Source organism: Nuphar pumila, chromosome 2 (genome assembly GCF_984573655.1).
Source record: "Nuphar pumila chromosome 2, dmNupPumi1.hap1.1, whole genome shotgun sequence".
NCBI lineage: Eukaryota > Viridiplantae > Streptophyta > Magnoliopsida > Nymphaeales > Nymphaeaceae > Nuphar > Nuphar pumila.
The window spans coordinates 109,170,841-109,187,910 of NC_143250.1; the positions used below are offsets into that span (position 1 = coordinate 109,170,841).

A 17,070-nucleotide genomic window follows, 5' to 3' on the forward strand; every position below is an offset into this window, starting at 1 on the left:
CAAAATGATTTTCTTTGTTGGTTCATATCGCCGACCCCAATTGTTTTGGGATGAAGGCGTAGTTGTTGTTGTTGTTGTTGTTGTTGTTGTACTCTTTGGCATAGAACTTCATTATTGGCTAATGGGCTTGGAGACGTTTTGTTTCTTTCTTTTTTCAGTTGGAGGGTTGGGTGAGGGTGCAAACTGGCCTTTCTGGGGGTGAGACCTTTTCCCCTAGGAAAACTGCTGCTTCTGAGACAAATTTATCGGAATTTTTTTTTTCCTCCATGTTGGTTTGTTGACAGGAAAGCATTATTTAATTTTAGGAAAAATAAATGTAGACCAAGTTAAAACTTGACCTTAACCATTAGTATCTTGTGCTTTTTGATAAGATAAGTATGTGAAAAATAATAGTAGACAAAAGTAAAACCTCGTCCTTAACCCTTAGTATCTTGTGTTCTTTTATAAAATAGGTATGCGCAGAATAATAATTTATGCTTTGGGTTTTTCAAGTCTCTGTTGGCTGCCCCTTTTTATTGCTTGTAAACTTTATAATAATGCAATTGCAAAAAAAATATCAGGTTTTGGTTACCGGTACATTCTTGCATGATCAAAAGAATTCATACAAATGGTCCTGCATGTTTGGGGAAATTGAGGTTCCTGCAGAAGTCGTAGCCCCAGGTGTTCTTCGCTGTCATGCTCCAATACATAAAGTTGGAAGAGTGCCATTCTATGTCACGTGTTCAAACAGGTTGGCTTGTAGTGAAGTGCGCGAGTTTGAGTATCGTGCAAACAATCCTCATGTGGAGACTGCTGCAGGATTATTTGATAGTACAAATGAGATGCTCCTTCGGCTTGCAAGATTGTTGTCATTGGAGTTGGACACACAACTAAAAACCCCTGTTATTGATGGTGAAAAACATAATATATGCAGCAAAATCAACTCCTTGCTGAAGGATAATGAGGATGAATGGTTTCAAATGAACTCCAGCAGTGATGCAGATTATTCCCCTGGACATGTGGAGGACAAATTGCTCCAGAAACTAATGAAAGAGAAGTTACATGATTGGCTCCTTGTAAAAGCACTTGAAGATGGTGGAGGTCCCAATGTGTTAGATAATGAAGGACAAGGTGTGCTGCATTTAGCTTCTGCCCTTGGTTATGATTGGGCAATAGCACCAATGATAGTTGCAGGTGTCAACATCAATTTCCGTGATGTCCGTGGTTGGACTGCACTTCACTGGGCAGCATTTTGTGGCAGGTAAACCTTCACATTCCTCTTTGCTTAGTTGTATAGCACTCCACATGTCAGTTCCCAGTATTTGGTTATTGTCTGTCTGAAATGCTCTTTTGCTACTTAAGTTGCTGATCTCCTCTTGCTTGAACATGTTACATTCTCAGAGAGCGCACTGTTGTTGCACTGGTTACCATGGGTGGAGCTCCAGGGGCATTGACTGATCCAACTCCTCAATTTCCTTCCGGTAGAACACCAGCAGATCTGGCTTCCAGCAATGGACACAAAGGAATTGCTGGTTATCTTGCAGAAGCTGCATTGACATCACATCTTTCCACCCTCACTTTAAAAGAAACCCTTAAGGATGGAAATGTGCCTGCGGGTTCTGGTAAAAGAGGTACCGTAACCTTTTTGGATAGTGGTATCAACCGTCTTAGTGAAGGTGATATCGAAGATGAATCTTCATTGAAAGACTCATTATCTGCCGTTCGTAATGCTACACAAGCTGCAGCAAGGATTCATCAAGTATTCAGAGTGCAGTCCTTCCACCGAAAGCAGCTGATTGAGTATGGTGATGATAAATGTGGAATCTCAGATGAGCATGCTGTTTCACTCATTTCGGTGCATAAGACACAGAGAACAGGTCATCATGATGAGCCTGTTCATTTTGCTGCTATAAGGATACAGAAAAAGTTCCGTGGTTGGAAGGGGCGCAAGGAATTTTTGATAATCCGTCAGCGCATTGTCAAAATCCAGGTGAGTTCTTTCGATTTTGCTGGTTTCCAAGCATATGCATCCTGGAAAGAAAATGAACTTCATAACAACTTTGACAACTATGTTTTCTGTTGAAATTTAATTTTGGTGGGCAACTTCTTACTGAATGTAGCTTTCAGGTGCTAATCCTTGTGCATCAAAATTAGATTTCACTGAATGCTTGCTGGCCATATGCCCTAGAAGTGCACTCATTATTTAAGCCCCTTAGGATATGTTTGGATAATATTGCGGTCAAAGTTAGAGAGAGATGATAGGAGAGTAATGAGGAAGATAGGATGTCAGGTGTAGTAAAAGGGAAGAGAGAGAAAAGAGAAGAGATTAAGGTTTGATAACTATTGTTCTCATTCCAAAACAGTATATCACAAAAGTGAAAAATTACTCTTAAGACAAAATGGTTCATAAAGGTCCTTGAAATGTTTGGGACTATATATTGAAGGATCCATGAGATCACAATGGCTTTCTCTCCTTTCATTTAGTTTGGTAGTCTTTCTGGTTATATATTCCCATTTGACTCAAGCAAGAACAGCTAGTTTAATAAACCAAACCCATAATATAATTTCTCTCATCAAACTTCGCATTTATTATTGGAAACCCTTTGAGATTGGCATTTCCTTGGGTGTTCAACATAGAAATACCCACCTTTTCTATAATGTTTAAGGCCTTAGGTCATTTCCAAGACTGCTGCATACTAGGGATTTTACAGAACTTGCAACAGGTCCTATTTCTATTGGAGAAACCCCATCCATCAGTCTCAAACACCTCTTAACCACATAATGGCACCTATCTCAGGCCTTTGGACCACTAGATTTAGCCTCACAATTAAGATCTTCTCAAAAGTTTGCAAATAAGGGCAAAAATAGAAATACATATAATATTTCATTAACTTTGGTTCTACTGCTCTAAAAAACCAGTAAAACATCTCTAAGATACCTAAAAACCTGCTTCTAGTGGAAGCAATGGAACTCAAATGATAAAATCCCATTTTACTTGTCATTTGGTCCTCTCTTTGCTGACATCACCTATGCCTGTTATTCTTCAAAAAGCAGGTCTAGAACCTTCACTGTAGCTCTGATTTCATTTTACATTACCTGAGGCTAAAATTTTTGTTTAATTTGGTGTGGAGGATTCGTAAAAATAAGGAAAAGAAGAAGAAGAGAAGAAGAAAAACATGATGAGGAAGAGGAGGAGAGAAAACGTGAGATGAGAATGGGGCAGCTTGTCAGGCCCTCTATTCCTTTTTCACATTGATATATGATAAAGTTAGAGGCTAGCAAACCTGGTTAAAAATGCCCCTTATAAGATTAGTATAAACTATAAAGCAATGTTGTAATTAGCGTATTAGAATCCATATCGTAAGACATGAGAGAAAGAAAAACATTTAAATTATGCTAAAAAATTAAAAAAACACAAAATTCAGAAAAAACTAACAATTTTAGAAAATGCAAAACTTAGAATACAAGAAAAAATAAATAAACATGAATGAGTGCAAGAATTAAAAACAAGTAATTATATAAAAATGAATATAGTAGACTATTAACATGTTATTTACATGAAATAGAGTTCAGTAATTCATTAGATAAAGTGAATAGCATAGATGATACTTGATACTTGATAGAACAAAGAAGCATAGTTTGCTACATGACTATAAAAGTCAAAGGCTCAAAAGTTCACTACATAAATTATCAATAACATAGAAGTTCACTACAACTACATAGTTGACTACATGACTAAAAAAGTGAAAAGACTCAAAAGTTTATTACAACTGCATAATTCACTACAAAGTTCATTACAAGTACCATCGGTGGTAGAAACAAAAGATTTAAAAGAGTTGGTGCTTTGTTCGAATAGAAATGAAGCATTCAGAGTCATGTGAAACAAAGCACCGAGTCAATGATCCAAGAGGACATACCAGGAGGTAATGAGACCGCTCCACTAGAAGTGGATGGGGTAGAGGAGTTGTTCTTCATGAATTGTTAGAGAGCTTTTGTTAATTAAGCAATGAATTCTTTAATGTCTCCATTTCTCTTTGACTCTTTATTTTTTTTGGATAACTTTTCTCCAATGAAAACCACATTTCTTTTAAGCTTGGGAGAATCGGGTTTGACATGTCGTGGCTCATTACAAAAATGACAATTCTTTTTGCCCCTTCATTGTTAGGCCTCCCAAAATGAAGATGCTTATATGTCTTCAAGTTATTTCCCGGTTTTGAAACGGTACGAACTTCATCAACCTCCTTGGTCATGGACAAGCGAGTCTCTTCTTGACATAGTTCGGCAAAAGCTTCATTTAAAGGAGGTGGGGATGTCCTATGAAGTAGAGATGCCCGAACTTGCTCGAATTTTGGGCGAAGACCATGAAAGAATTGAAAAATAATGTTTCTTCTCCATTTGGCGTTGTTTTAATTCAATAGCCTCTCCTTTCCATTGTGGCTCAAGGACAACAAGTTCATCCAATAAGGAGATAGTGTGATAAAATATAATTGTTGTTTTCTTTCAGCCCTAGGTTCGATTTCAAGGAGACGAGAGAGAGAGAGAGAGAGAGAGTTATCGATTCATCAACCCTAATCACTTATTTAAAGAGGTGATTAGGTGTAACACAATTACAAGTAGGCATACGTCGTAATTATGCTTAATTACGTATGACCACCTCAAGACATATGAATATTACTTTTAACACTCCCCCTCAAGCTGGAGCATATATATCTATCATGTTCAGCTTGCTGCAACATCTTGAGAAACCTGCACTTGCGAGAGGCTTGGTGAAGACGTCTGCAACTTGGTCTTCGGACGTCACGTGACTAGTAGAAATATGCCCCACCTGCACTAAGTCACGTATATAGTGACAATCAACTTCAATGTGTTTCGTTCTCTCATGAAAAACAAGATTGTTAGCTATATGGGTAGCTGCTCGATTATCACACATCATCAACATTGGGGATGGAATCAACACTTGTAGGTCTTTTAGAATGGACCTAACCCACATCATTTCAGCAGCAGTTTGAGTCATAGCTCTATATTTTGATTCAGCACTGAAACGAGCTACCACAATTTGTTTCTTACTTCTCCAAGTAATTAAGTTTCCTCCGACAAACACGCAGAACCCTGTGGTGGACTTTCTATCATCGATGGCCCCTGCATAGTCTGCATCTGAGTATGCAATTATATCAAGGTTGGAGCCTTGTTCATATAGCAATCCCTTTCCAGGAGAGGATTTCAAATACCTGAGAATCATCATAGCTGCCTGCCAATGCACTCGAGTGGGTTTGTCCATGAATTGGCTTATCTTACTCACTGCTAAGGAGATATCTGGCCGTGTTACAGTGACATATAAAAGTTTGCCAACCAGGGATCTAAAACTTCCATTGTCAATAGGTTCTTCTTCTTCATCATACATATGCAGTTTAGGATCCATTGGTATATTGGCTGGTTTGGCGCCTAACATCCTTGTTTCCTGCAGTAGATCAAGCACATACTTTCTTTGTGATAGGACTAACCCTTCACTGTTTCTGGCCACTTCTATGCCCAAGAAATATCTAAGAGAACCGAGATCTTTGGTGACAAAATGCTTCTGAAGATGAATCTTTGTGTCTGAGATATCCTTTGCACTACTCCTTGTAAGAATAATATCATCTACATATACAACCATAACCACAATACCAGCAGAGGTTTTCTTGATAAACAAGGAGTGATCTGAAGATGACCTGTTGAAGCCAAATACAGACATAATTTCAAATAACTTCTGAAACCATGCACGTGGACTTTGTTTGAGACCGTATATAGCTTTCTTTAGTTTGCAACCTTGCTACAGTCTCCCTGAACCTCAAACCCGAGAGGTTGCTGCATGTACATTGTCTCAGATAGATCTCCATATAAGAAGGCGTTTTTCACATCTAACTGACATAAACTCCATCCATAATGGACAGCTACAGATATGACCAACTGAATAGTCCCAAGACGGGCTATTGGAGAAAAGGTCTCAAAAAAGTCAACTCCATATGTTTGAGTATACCCTTTAGCGACCAACCGGGTCTTGTACCTTTTAATTGAGCCATGTGAGTTGTACTTAATGGTGTAGACCTACTTACATCCAACGATATTTGCATCAGTGGGAGGAACAACCAAATTCCATGTGTCACATGAGAGCAAGGCATCCATCTCGACTTGCATTGCTTCCACTTAGGATCTAATAATGCTTGTTGATGATTAAGTGGGACATAAGTGGCAGATAAAGCAGAGATAAAATTCCTCATGTGAACCCCAAGTCGTGCCTCAGTAACAAACTTGGAGATAGGATGTAATTGTAAAAGTATCTTCAACAAGATACTTTAGTCGATAACACAACAACCTTAAGAATAAATGTGTGAACATACACACCCAAGAACACTTGTGCACAACAAACACAACACCGAATCACAAATGTGCACTTGCACCCATAAGTTTCATAAACACTAAAGAGGTTGGGCTACAATCCCAAAACCCTTAGAGAAATACAAGAGGAGCTGCCCATATAAATAGGGCTTGGAGGAGGCCTTGGGAGGGGCTCCACATAGTCGTTGGAGCCCCTCCAACGGTCACAAATGTGACCGTTGGAGGGGTCCAACGACTAGTGGGTTGGGCCCCTCCCAATGCATGTACAATGCATTAAATGCAAAAAACAAAAATACAAAAAAAAGAAAAAAGAAAATACAAAAAAACATATTCTTGAAAAAGAATATATGTAAAATTCCTAAACTACCCTTACTATGACTATATATATTTTATATATATAATTGGTAAATATATATACATATATTATATATATGTATATGTATTACCTTATATATATAAAATATATATACGAAATTACAAGTTTGATTACATAATTTAACACCCCCCCTCAAACTTAGGGCAAGATGACCGATAGTTTGCCAAGAAGGAAGTTGAACCGCGGAGCGCACAGGGCTTTAGTAAAGAAATCGGCCAACTGATATTCGGACGTGACATAAGGAAGGTCGATAACTCCGCGGAGATATGCTTCACGAACATAGTGACAGTCCATTTCGATGTGTTTTGTCCGCTCATGAAAGGTGTGGTTCTTTGCAATGTAGATTGCACTTTTGTTGTCGCAGCATAGCTTGGTGGGTCCTTCAATTTTGATCCCCATGTCTTCTAGCAGTTGGTGAATCCAAACAATCTCCATGGTAGTAGTGGCCATGGCACGATATTCAGCTTCAGTTGAGGAGAGCGACACCTTTTGTTGCTTCTTGCATTTCCACGAAATTAGTGAGTCTCCTAAGAACACACAAAAACCAGTGGTGGAGTGACGGTTATTTGGGTCACCTCCCCAATCTGAGTCAGTATAAGCAATCAATTTTAAATCAGAGGAAGAGGACAGAAAAACTCCCTTATTTAGAGTACCCTTTATGTATCTTACGACCCGTAAGATGGCACTCATGTGAACGGATGTAGGCGCATGCTGAAATTGACTTGCAGTATGGACTGCATGGGATATATCTGGTCTGGTAATACTCAGATACATCAGGGACCCTACAAGCTGTCTGTAAGGTGTAGGATCCAATAGGGGAACTCCATCATCAATTTTCATCTTTGCTCCTACTACCGCAGGAGTTTCACACAGCTTCTCATCTGTAATACCTGACCTGTCAATGATCTCAGAAGCAAGCTTAGTTTGAGATAAGAAATATCCTCGAAGAGAGTATGTCACTTCAATTCTCAAAAAAATAAGTTAAAAAACCCAAGTCAGACATTTCAAATTTATCTTTTAAGATAGATTTTATACTTTTAACCCCGTTAGAATCACTCCCAGTGATGAGCATGTCATCAACATACAGAAGTAAAATAACAATCCCTGCATTGGATTTTCTAACAAATAGAGCAGTGTCAGTAAAACAAGAGGAAAAACCATTCTCATTCATAACAGAGTTAAATCTATCATACCAAGCCTTGGAAGCTTGTTTTAGGCCATAGAGTGCTTTCTGAAGACGAAGCACCTTTCCCTTAGGAGTCTCCATTCCAGGAGGTGCATCCATGTAGACTTCTTCGCTTAAATCGCCATTTAAAAAGGCATTTTTCACATTCATTTGATAGATGTTCCATTTGTTGATAGAGGCAACGGTTATAAGACATCGAACAGTGACCATACGAGCTACAGGAGCAAAAGTTTCTTCATAGTCAATACCATATTCTTGACTATATCCTTTTGCAACTAAGCGAGCTTTATACCTTTCAAGGGATCCATCACTTTTAGTTTTTACTTTGAAAACCCATCTGCACCCTATTGTTTTCTTGCCTTTAGGAAGATTTTGGAATTCCCAGGTTTTGGCTCTTCTCAGAGCCTCAAGTTCATTGTCCATGGCATTAATCCATTCAGGGCATTTACGTGCTTCTTCAAAATTTCTAGGTTCTATATAAGAGTGGATGGCACTAAGGCAGGCTCTATATCTTGGTGAGAAAGAGTCATAGGAAATGAACCTAGAAGGAGGCCTTCTACTTCTCTCAGTTCTACGAGGGATCACTTCATTCTGAGAGACACTGGAACTGGCATCATTATATCTGTCAAGAGCACTCCTAAAGTTGTTTTGATCTCTATGAGAGTAGGTGATAGGGTCTCTAGGTAATTCAATAGGTTGATGTGACGAAGGAGACAAGGAGATGTTTTCCTCGGTTTCAAGTTCATTTGGGTTACCTTGATCTGACTCATTATCACTACTATCATCGTCCTTATTCAGTAAATCAAATAAAAAAGAGTAATCCATATTCTCATTATGGGGGTCACAACTTTCAAATCCACTAACATTTTCCAAAAAACTCACGTTCCTGGAAACATACAACTTATCACTTTTGATATCATAACAACGAAACCCCTTTTGGGTTTCAGAATAGCCAAGAAAGGCACAAGGAATGGCCTTTGGAGAAAGTTTGTCATTCTTATCAGTAAGAACAAAACACTTACACCCAAAGACCCTTAACCTGCTATAATCAGGTTCCTTATCATACAGTTTTTCAAAGGGAGAAATTTTGTTTAAATTTTTCGATGGAAGTCGATTTATGAGATAGACAGAGGTAAGAGCTGCCTCAGCCCAAAGATTTTTTGGAATGTTTTGAGAAATGAGCAAAGTCCTAGTTGTTTCAATTATGTGCCTGTGTTTTCGTTCGGCTAACCCATTTTGTTGAGGGGTTTTTGGACATGATTTTTGGTGAAGAATTCCAAAATTTTCAAGATAACCCTTAAATTCATTTGAGAGGTATTCTCCTCCAGAGTCAGACCTAAAAATTTTTAAACATCCATTGAATTGATTTGAAATCATCATGTGAAAATTTTTAAAGGTTGAAAAAACTTCATGTTTATGTTTAAGGAAATAGATCCAACAAAACCTAGTATAGTCATCCACAAAGATTACATAATATGAAAAACCTCCTTTAGACATTACCGGAGCCGGTCCCCATACATCGGAATGGACAATTTCAAATGGTTTTGTCGTAAACATGGATCTTTGAGGAAAGGGCAAACATTTCATTTTCCCAAGAATGCATTCATTACACAAAAAGTCACTTTTACAAAGATGTTTAACAAAAGGCAAGTACGAGATTTTAACAATATTGGGATGACCCAATCTCTTATGCCATACATGAATGTCTTTGTTTTGGACGACGTTGCAAAATTGACTCTTGGGAACTTGAAGAAAATCTACGTAGTAGAGGTCTCCTCTTCTAGAGCCTTCCCCAATCAATCTCCCGGACTGGCGATCCTGTATCCAACATTTATTAGAAGAAAATTTTATATCGCAACCATGGTCCGAGAGTTGGGAAACGGAAAGAAGATTTAGGTTAAGGTTTGGGATAAAACGAATTTTTGGAACAAAGAAGTCTTGTTTTTCAAAATTACCTATTCCTTTAATCTCAAGAGATGTACCGTCCGCGGTTGATACAAAGGATGGAAAAGCACTTTTAGAAAAATTTGAAAGAGTGCAATAACTAGGGGTCATGTGAAAGGATGCCCCGGAATCTAAAAGCCAAGATGTCTTACCGGGGGAAGAGGATGACATAGCGGCTCCGGAAGTACCTCCCTTGAGAAGAGGTTGTAGGGCTTCCACGATTTGTTGAAGAGAAAGAGACTCACTTGATAAAGGGGGTCGTTCTTCAACTTGAGATGCCATAGCCGTTGCAATCAATTTCTTCCATTTAGGACACAAGGGTTTGATATGTCCGGGTTCTTTACAATGATAGCAAGTTACTTTGCTATAGTCTCTTTTGCCATACCGATCATTTCCTCCTTGACCTTGATTCTTGAAATGAGGAGGTCTATAGGTCCTCATGTTATTTCCCGGTCTTGACACGGCATTAGCCATTTCACCATCTTCTTGAGTAGAAGAAGTAACAAGAATGCTAGGGTTATTTTTGCCAATCCCCATACGGGTTTCTTCACCACTTAGCTTGGTGATAACATCTTTGAGTGAGGGGGATGTGAAGGCGGAGAGAAGAGAGGACCGAACTTGTTCAAATTCGGGTCTAAGGCCATTTAAAAAATTGAAGAACCGGTCTTCTTCAAGTTGTTTGTGCCTTAATTCGATAGCCTCACCACTCCATTTAGGTTCAAGGATTGCGAGCTCGTCCCAAATAGAGGATAATTCGGCAAAGTACTCCCGAATGGTCATGTCATTTTGTTGGAGAGTCAAAGCCCTCTTTTGAAAAAAGTACTTGTGGGATAGATCTCTTGAGGTGTACATTTTCTCAAGATATACCCAAGCTTCGGAAGCCCTTTTAAATTTGATGATGTTGGCATTTATCTTGGTCTCAACGGATGAGAAAATCCAAGATAATATCTTGAAGTTCTTCATTTCCCAATCATCATGTTTCTTAGAATACTCTTCAAGGGTCTTTTGTCTTTCATCCCCTTCAAGAATCTTAATATCACCTCCTTCAACAATGGTAATTTTGGGTTCCGGTTCCGGTATGGATCCATAAACGTAACCCCAAAGCCCCTTTCCTTTAATATGGGCTTCCATATTACCGGCCCAAACATGATAGTTTGAGCCATTAAGCTTAAACCCAAGAGAGAAATGGGAGTCTTTTTCGCCCATTAGAGAGGAAAGAATGCAAGAGATAGTATGTACCTTAATTACTTTTTGTGTCTTTCTTGACAAAAGAAGCTCCTAAAATATTGCTCGAAGAAGATGATCCTCTTTGATTACAAAAAACTTGAAGGCACGCTTCCCGAGGAATGCAAAAGAAGGCGAGTCGCAATTCTTCTTCTTCAACGAGGCTCTGATACCATGTAAAAGTATCTTCAACAAGATACTTTAGTCGATAACACAACAACCTTAAGAATAAATGTGTGAACATACACACCCAAGAACACTTGTGCACAACAAACACAACACACCGAATCACAAATGTGCACTTGCACCCATAAGTTTCATAAACACTAAAGAGGTTGGGCTACAATCCCAAAACCCTTAGAGAAATACAAGAGGAGCTGCCCATATAAATAGGGCTTGGAGGAGGCCTTGGGAGGGGCTCCACATAGTCGTTGGAGCCCCTCCAACGGTCACAAATGTGACCGTTGGAGGGGTCCAACGACTAGTGGGTTGGGCCCCTCCCAATGCATGTACAATGCATTAAATGCAAAAAACAAAAATACAAAAAAAAGAAAAAAGAAAATACAAAAAAACATATTCTTGAAAAAGAATGTGTAAAATTCCTAAACTACCCTTACTATGACTATATATATTTTATATATATAATTGGTAAATACATATACATATATTATATATATGTATATGTATTACCTTATATATATAAAATATATATACGAAATTACAAGTTTGATTACATAATTTAACAGTAATGTGCATTGCCTTTTACCTTTTCTGAGAGCAATAGGTCTGTTATCATCAACATTAGACATCGTAATATTTTCAGGAGAACTCACTTCTGAAGAAGGCGATGGTGTAGGTGCTGATTCAGGTGGTGATCTGCGAGTGTACACCAGAGGAGGATCCTGGTACCGAGCAAATGTGGGAGACTGAGAATGAGAGATAGACTTAGAAAATGACTCCAAAGGAAGAGGAGGAATGGGAAAAGGCAGAGTATCACCCTGTTCAACATGCAGTCTGGATGCAGTGGTAGAAAAATAAGGAACAAATTCAAAGAAAGATACATCTGCACTAACATACTCTCGTCGGGAGATGGGATCATAGCACCGGTAGCCTTTTTGATTTTTAGGAATTGAAGTGGCGTACTCTCCTCGAGGGTACATTCTCTCTCAGATGAAACTTGCTGCTGACATCTGTTCCAAATCTGGTATCTCCGATGATAAGAAGACAGAAACCCCAGAAGTCATCAATGCAAAATTAAGGTTGGAAGATGGAACACCTCTCGAGGATCCTACTCCCTATCGGCAACTTGTTGGGTCTCTAACCTACTTATTCATCACTCGGCCAGACATTGCTCATGCCATCCACTCTGTCAGTCAGTTTCAACATGCACCTACAACCGTGCACATGAGTGCAGTCTTAAGAATCGTCAGATATATCAAAAATACCATAACTAAGGGAGTTTTTCTTTCCTCTGCCTCGTCACTTGATTTAATTGCTTATACTGATGCAGATTGGGGAAGAAATCCCAATGACTGAGTCTCAACTACCGGATTTTGTGTTTTCTTAGGTGACTATGATTTCTTGGAGATGCAAGAAGCAACACAAAGTATCCTTGTCCTCGACGAAAGCGAAATATCGTGCTATGGCCACTACAACCATGGAACTTGTGTGGCTAAGAAGCCTCCTCAGTGATATGGGCATTGTCATCTCTACTCCTTCGAAGATGTGTTGCGACAACAAAAGCGCAATCTATATTGCAAGCAATCACACCTTCCATGAGCGCACTAAACATATTGAGATGGACTGTCATTACGTACGTGATGAATACCTAAGAGGAACCATAGCACTACCTTATGTCACATCAGAGTACCAGTTGGCGGACTTCTTCACTAAGGCTCTTGCTGCTCATCGCTTTTTGTTTCTCCTTAACAAGCTTTCGGTTATATCCCCGTAAAGCTTGAGGGAGGGTGTTAAAATACATGTAATTCATATATATATATATATATTTATATATATATACGTAATACCTGATAGGGGTATTTTAGTCATTTCACAAGTACCCGATAGGGGTACTTGTTTTTCTTCTTTTATTTTCCTGTTTATTTTTTGTAAATTATATTTTTAATTTTTATGTTTTTTGCTCACACAAAAGGGGCCCCACCATGTAGTCGATGGGGCCCCCAACGGTCACATTTGTGACCGTTGGGGTCTCCCAACGACTACATGGGGAGCCCCTAGGTGGCTCTCCTTTTAAGGCTTCTTGGCCATCCCCCCTCTCCTTCTCTTGTGTATAAATAGGGGTGAACCCCTCTTGTATTTTTCACTTAAGAGAGCTCTCTCTCTTTTCAGTAAGAGACTTTTATGTTTTTATGTTGTGTTGTCTCTTGTGGGTTTGGGTGTTAGCCCTTTTGTTTGTTCCTTAGTGGATGTTGTAAGTGCTTAATGCACTATTTGCTTTTCCGCATATTTCATTACAATGATAAGATCACCATCATTCCTATGAAGCTAAATGATACTAACTATGTAATGTGGGCTTCGATTATGAAGCACCACATTTGGGGAAAAGGTTTATGGGGTATAGTGGATGGTTCCGATTTGGAACCTAAACTATTTCTTACCAAGAAAGAGGGTGATAAAGAGGTTTCTCTAACGGAAGAAGAGAAGAGTAAGGTGTTAGCCACTTATGAAAAGAAATGGAAAGAGTGGAGGATAGGGCATGCAAAAATTATGTCATGGCTCATCAATAGCATAGACATTAAAAAATGCTCTAGTCTAGCTAAGTTTGAGCATGCCGATAAGGCTTGGTAATACCTCAAAAACATGTATTCCCTTAAAGATATTGCACATGTATGCAATTTACTAGACAAAGTTCGGACAATGACTCAAAAAGATAAAACTATTCGAGAATATTATAATGAGTTGTCCGAACTTTGGGAAGAGTTGGCTCTTCTTGAGCCCAAATGGCATTGTGCCGAAGATATCGAGCTTCGCCAAAAGCAACTCGATATGGAACATTTCTATCAATTTGTGAATGGTCTAAGGCCGGAGTTTGAATCCACCAAATCGGCCCTATTACATCGTGGAAAAATTCCTTCTATTGTTGATACTATAGAAGAGCTCACTATGGAAGAAAATAGACTTAGAAAAAGTACTCTAAAAGTTGATGATGACTCAGTTTTAGCTGTATCTAGACCGGGGAATCATACTCGTACTTACAAGCCGCCTTATTTTGGAAGGCAAAACGGCGACTTTGATAAAAGAAAAGTTATTTGTCATCATTGTCATGAACCGGGGTACTATAGGCCTCAATGTCTAAAGTTAAAAAGAAGAGAAGAAAAAAGAGTTGCATCTGTTGAATCCGAGTCAAAAGATCAAGATGCACCTGTGTCTATGGCTCAACTGATGGAAATCCTTCAACCTCTTCTCAAAGGGGTATCCTCCTCAACCAAAGCCTCAACTGGAGCGGCAGTTACATCTTTCTCCGGTCCAGGTAACTTTCCTTGGCTTTTAGATTCTGGTGTTTCTTTTCACATGACCCCAAATGTTAATAGTCTATCCGAATGTCTTAAAAATAACTCAAGTGTGTCAAAGGTTTTTACAGCCGATGGCACATCTCTTGAAGTAAAAGAATAGGATGTTTTGAAAATCTTCAAAAATCCAAAAAAAAAAATTATCCCAGAAGTTAGATATATCCCTAAACTTAATTTGAATCTCTTATCTGTCTCACAAATATCTGATTATGGATGTAATATATCTTTCTCTTCTCATGCTTGTTGGGTACAGGATCGCCACTCAGGGAAGCTGATTGGGGAAGGCCATAGAGAAGGAGGACTCTATTACATGGACTTTTTGGAATTACCCAAGAATGCATTTTGTTATAATATTCAGAAATTAGAATTGGATTTATGGCACAAAAGACTTGGACATCCTTATATGTCTAAAATTCAATATTTTCCAAGTTTGGAAAAATTTTGTAATTCTGAAAATTTTTCTTGTAAAGACTGCATTCTTGGCAAAATGAAAAGGTTACCATTTCTTAGTAGAACTTTTGTTTCCTCACGACCACTTGAGTTAATACATTCGGATGTTTGGGGCCCCGCACCAGTTATTTTCAAAGGTGGTTATACATATTATGTCATTTTTGTTGACGATTTTTCTAGACATACTTGGATTTATTTTCTTAAACATAAATCTGATGTCTTTGCTAATTTCCAAATATTTCATAAAATGGTTAAAAATAAGTTTCAAAATGCTATTTCTGTTTTTCGCACTGATTCAGGGGGAGAGTTTATGTCCAACGAATTCAAAGAATATCTCAATTTACATGGTATTACACATCAAAGATCATGTCCACACACTCCACAGCAGAATGGCCTAGCCGAACGCAAACATCGGCACATTATGGAAACTACTAGGACATTGCTAATTGCAAATCAAGTTCCAAAAAATTTTTGAGCTGAAGCGGTCCTAACTGCCACCTACCTCATTAATAGGATGCCATCTTCCTCATTAAAGAATACAACTCCAATAGAAAAGCTTGTTAATTTAACTCCAGATTATTCTAGATTAAGAGTCTTTGCATGCAAATGTTTTGTTTTCACCAACAAAAATGACAAACTCTCTCCTCGTGCAATCCCATGTGCCTTTTTAGGATATGCTGATAATCGAAAAGGCTACAAGTGTTTCGATTTTCAAAATGACAAATTATATGTGTCAAGAAATGTATCTTTTTTGGAAAAAGAAAGCTTCTTTGAATTTGAAAAATCCAAGGATGCCACTGAATACTCGTTTTTAATTGATCCAACTTCAAAATCCAATGAATGTGATGTTGGATGTGACCTTGACAATGATCAAAGTCCTATTGTTGTTGAAAATGATGATAGTGAAGAGCAAATCCATAGGGATGTTAGTCTACAATTTTCAAGACGTAGAGAGCAAAATCTTCCATGTGCATTACAAAAATACTCTGAAGTCTCACCTAGAAGAACGTCTAGAATCTCTAGACCTCCAGAAAAATTTGTGTCTTATGAATCTTTTTCACCCACGTATAGGGCCGCCATTACATTAATACAATCATATGGTGAACCATCATCCTATTCTCAAGCCAAAAATCATATAGAATGGATAGAAGCCATGAAAATAGAATTGGATGCACTAGAAAAGGCCAATACTTGGACGATCCAAGATATCCCTCCAGGTAAGAAACCTATAGGCTGTAGGTGGGTATACAAAGTCAAAACCAAAAGTGATGGGACCCTGGAAAGATATAAGGCCTGTTTAGTAGCAAAAGGATATGCCCAAGAGTATGACATCGATTATGAAGAAACATTTGCTCCTGTGGCACGTATGACCACTATTAGAACTTTAATAGCCTTGGCCTCCATTAGAACATGGCCTATCTTTCAATTAGATGTCAAAAATGCTTTCCTGAATGAGAATCTCATTGAAGAAGTATACATGGAAGCCCCACCTGGTATTAGTATCCCTAAGGGTAAAGCTCTTCGTCTAGAAAAAGCTCTTTATGGTCTTAAACAGGCTCCAAAAGCCTGGTATGACCGATTTAGTCATGTTATGCTTGATATTGGTTTTCAACCTTGTTTAACTGACACTGCTTTGTTTGTTAAGAAATCTTATGCAGGCATCATTATTCTTCTTCTCTATGTGGACGATATGATCATCACTGGAGGCGACAAACAGGGAGTTGCAAATATCAAATCTCTTCTTAAAACTCATTTTGAAATGACTGACTTAGGTTTATTAAGATATTTTTTAGGCATTGAAGTTGCTTATTCCCCTCGGGGGTATTTGATATCTCAATCTAAATTTGCTATTGATATCGTTTCCAGGTCTGGAATTACAGATGATAAGAAAGTAGACACTCCAGAAGTTGTCAATGTTAAAATGAAAATTGATGATGGAGAACTTCTTGATGATCCTACTCCTTATAGACAGCTTGTTGGAGCTCTTTCTTATCTTTCCATTACTA

General features: G+C 38.4%; 1 protein-coding gene across 1 annotated transcript in view; it reads left to right on the forward strand.

The window, feature by feature from the left end:
* Positions 1-17,070, forward strand: part of LOC149846670 (calmodulin-binding transcription activator 3-like) — a 31,698-nt gene that overhangs the window by 2,634 nt on the left and 11,994 nt on the right. The window contains exons 2-3 of the mRNA XM_089992084.1: positions 561-1,240; positions 1,381-1,969. Coding sequence (XP_089848210.1) covers positions 561-1,240; positions 1,381-1,969 — 1,269 coding nt within the window. The remainder of the gene's footprint in view (positions 1-560; positions 1,241-1,380; positions 1,970-17,070) is intronic.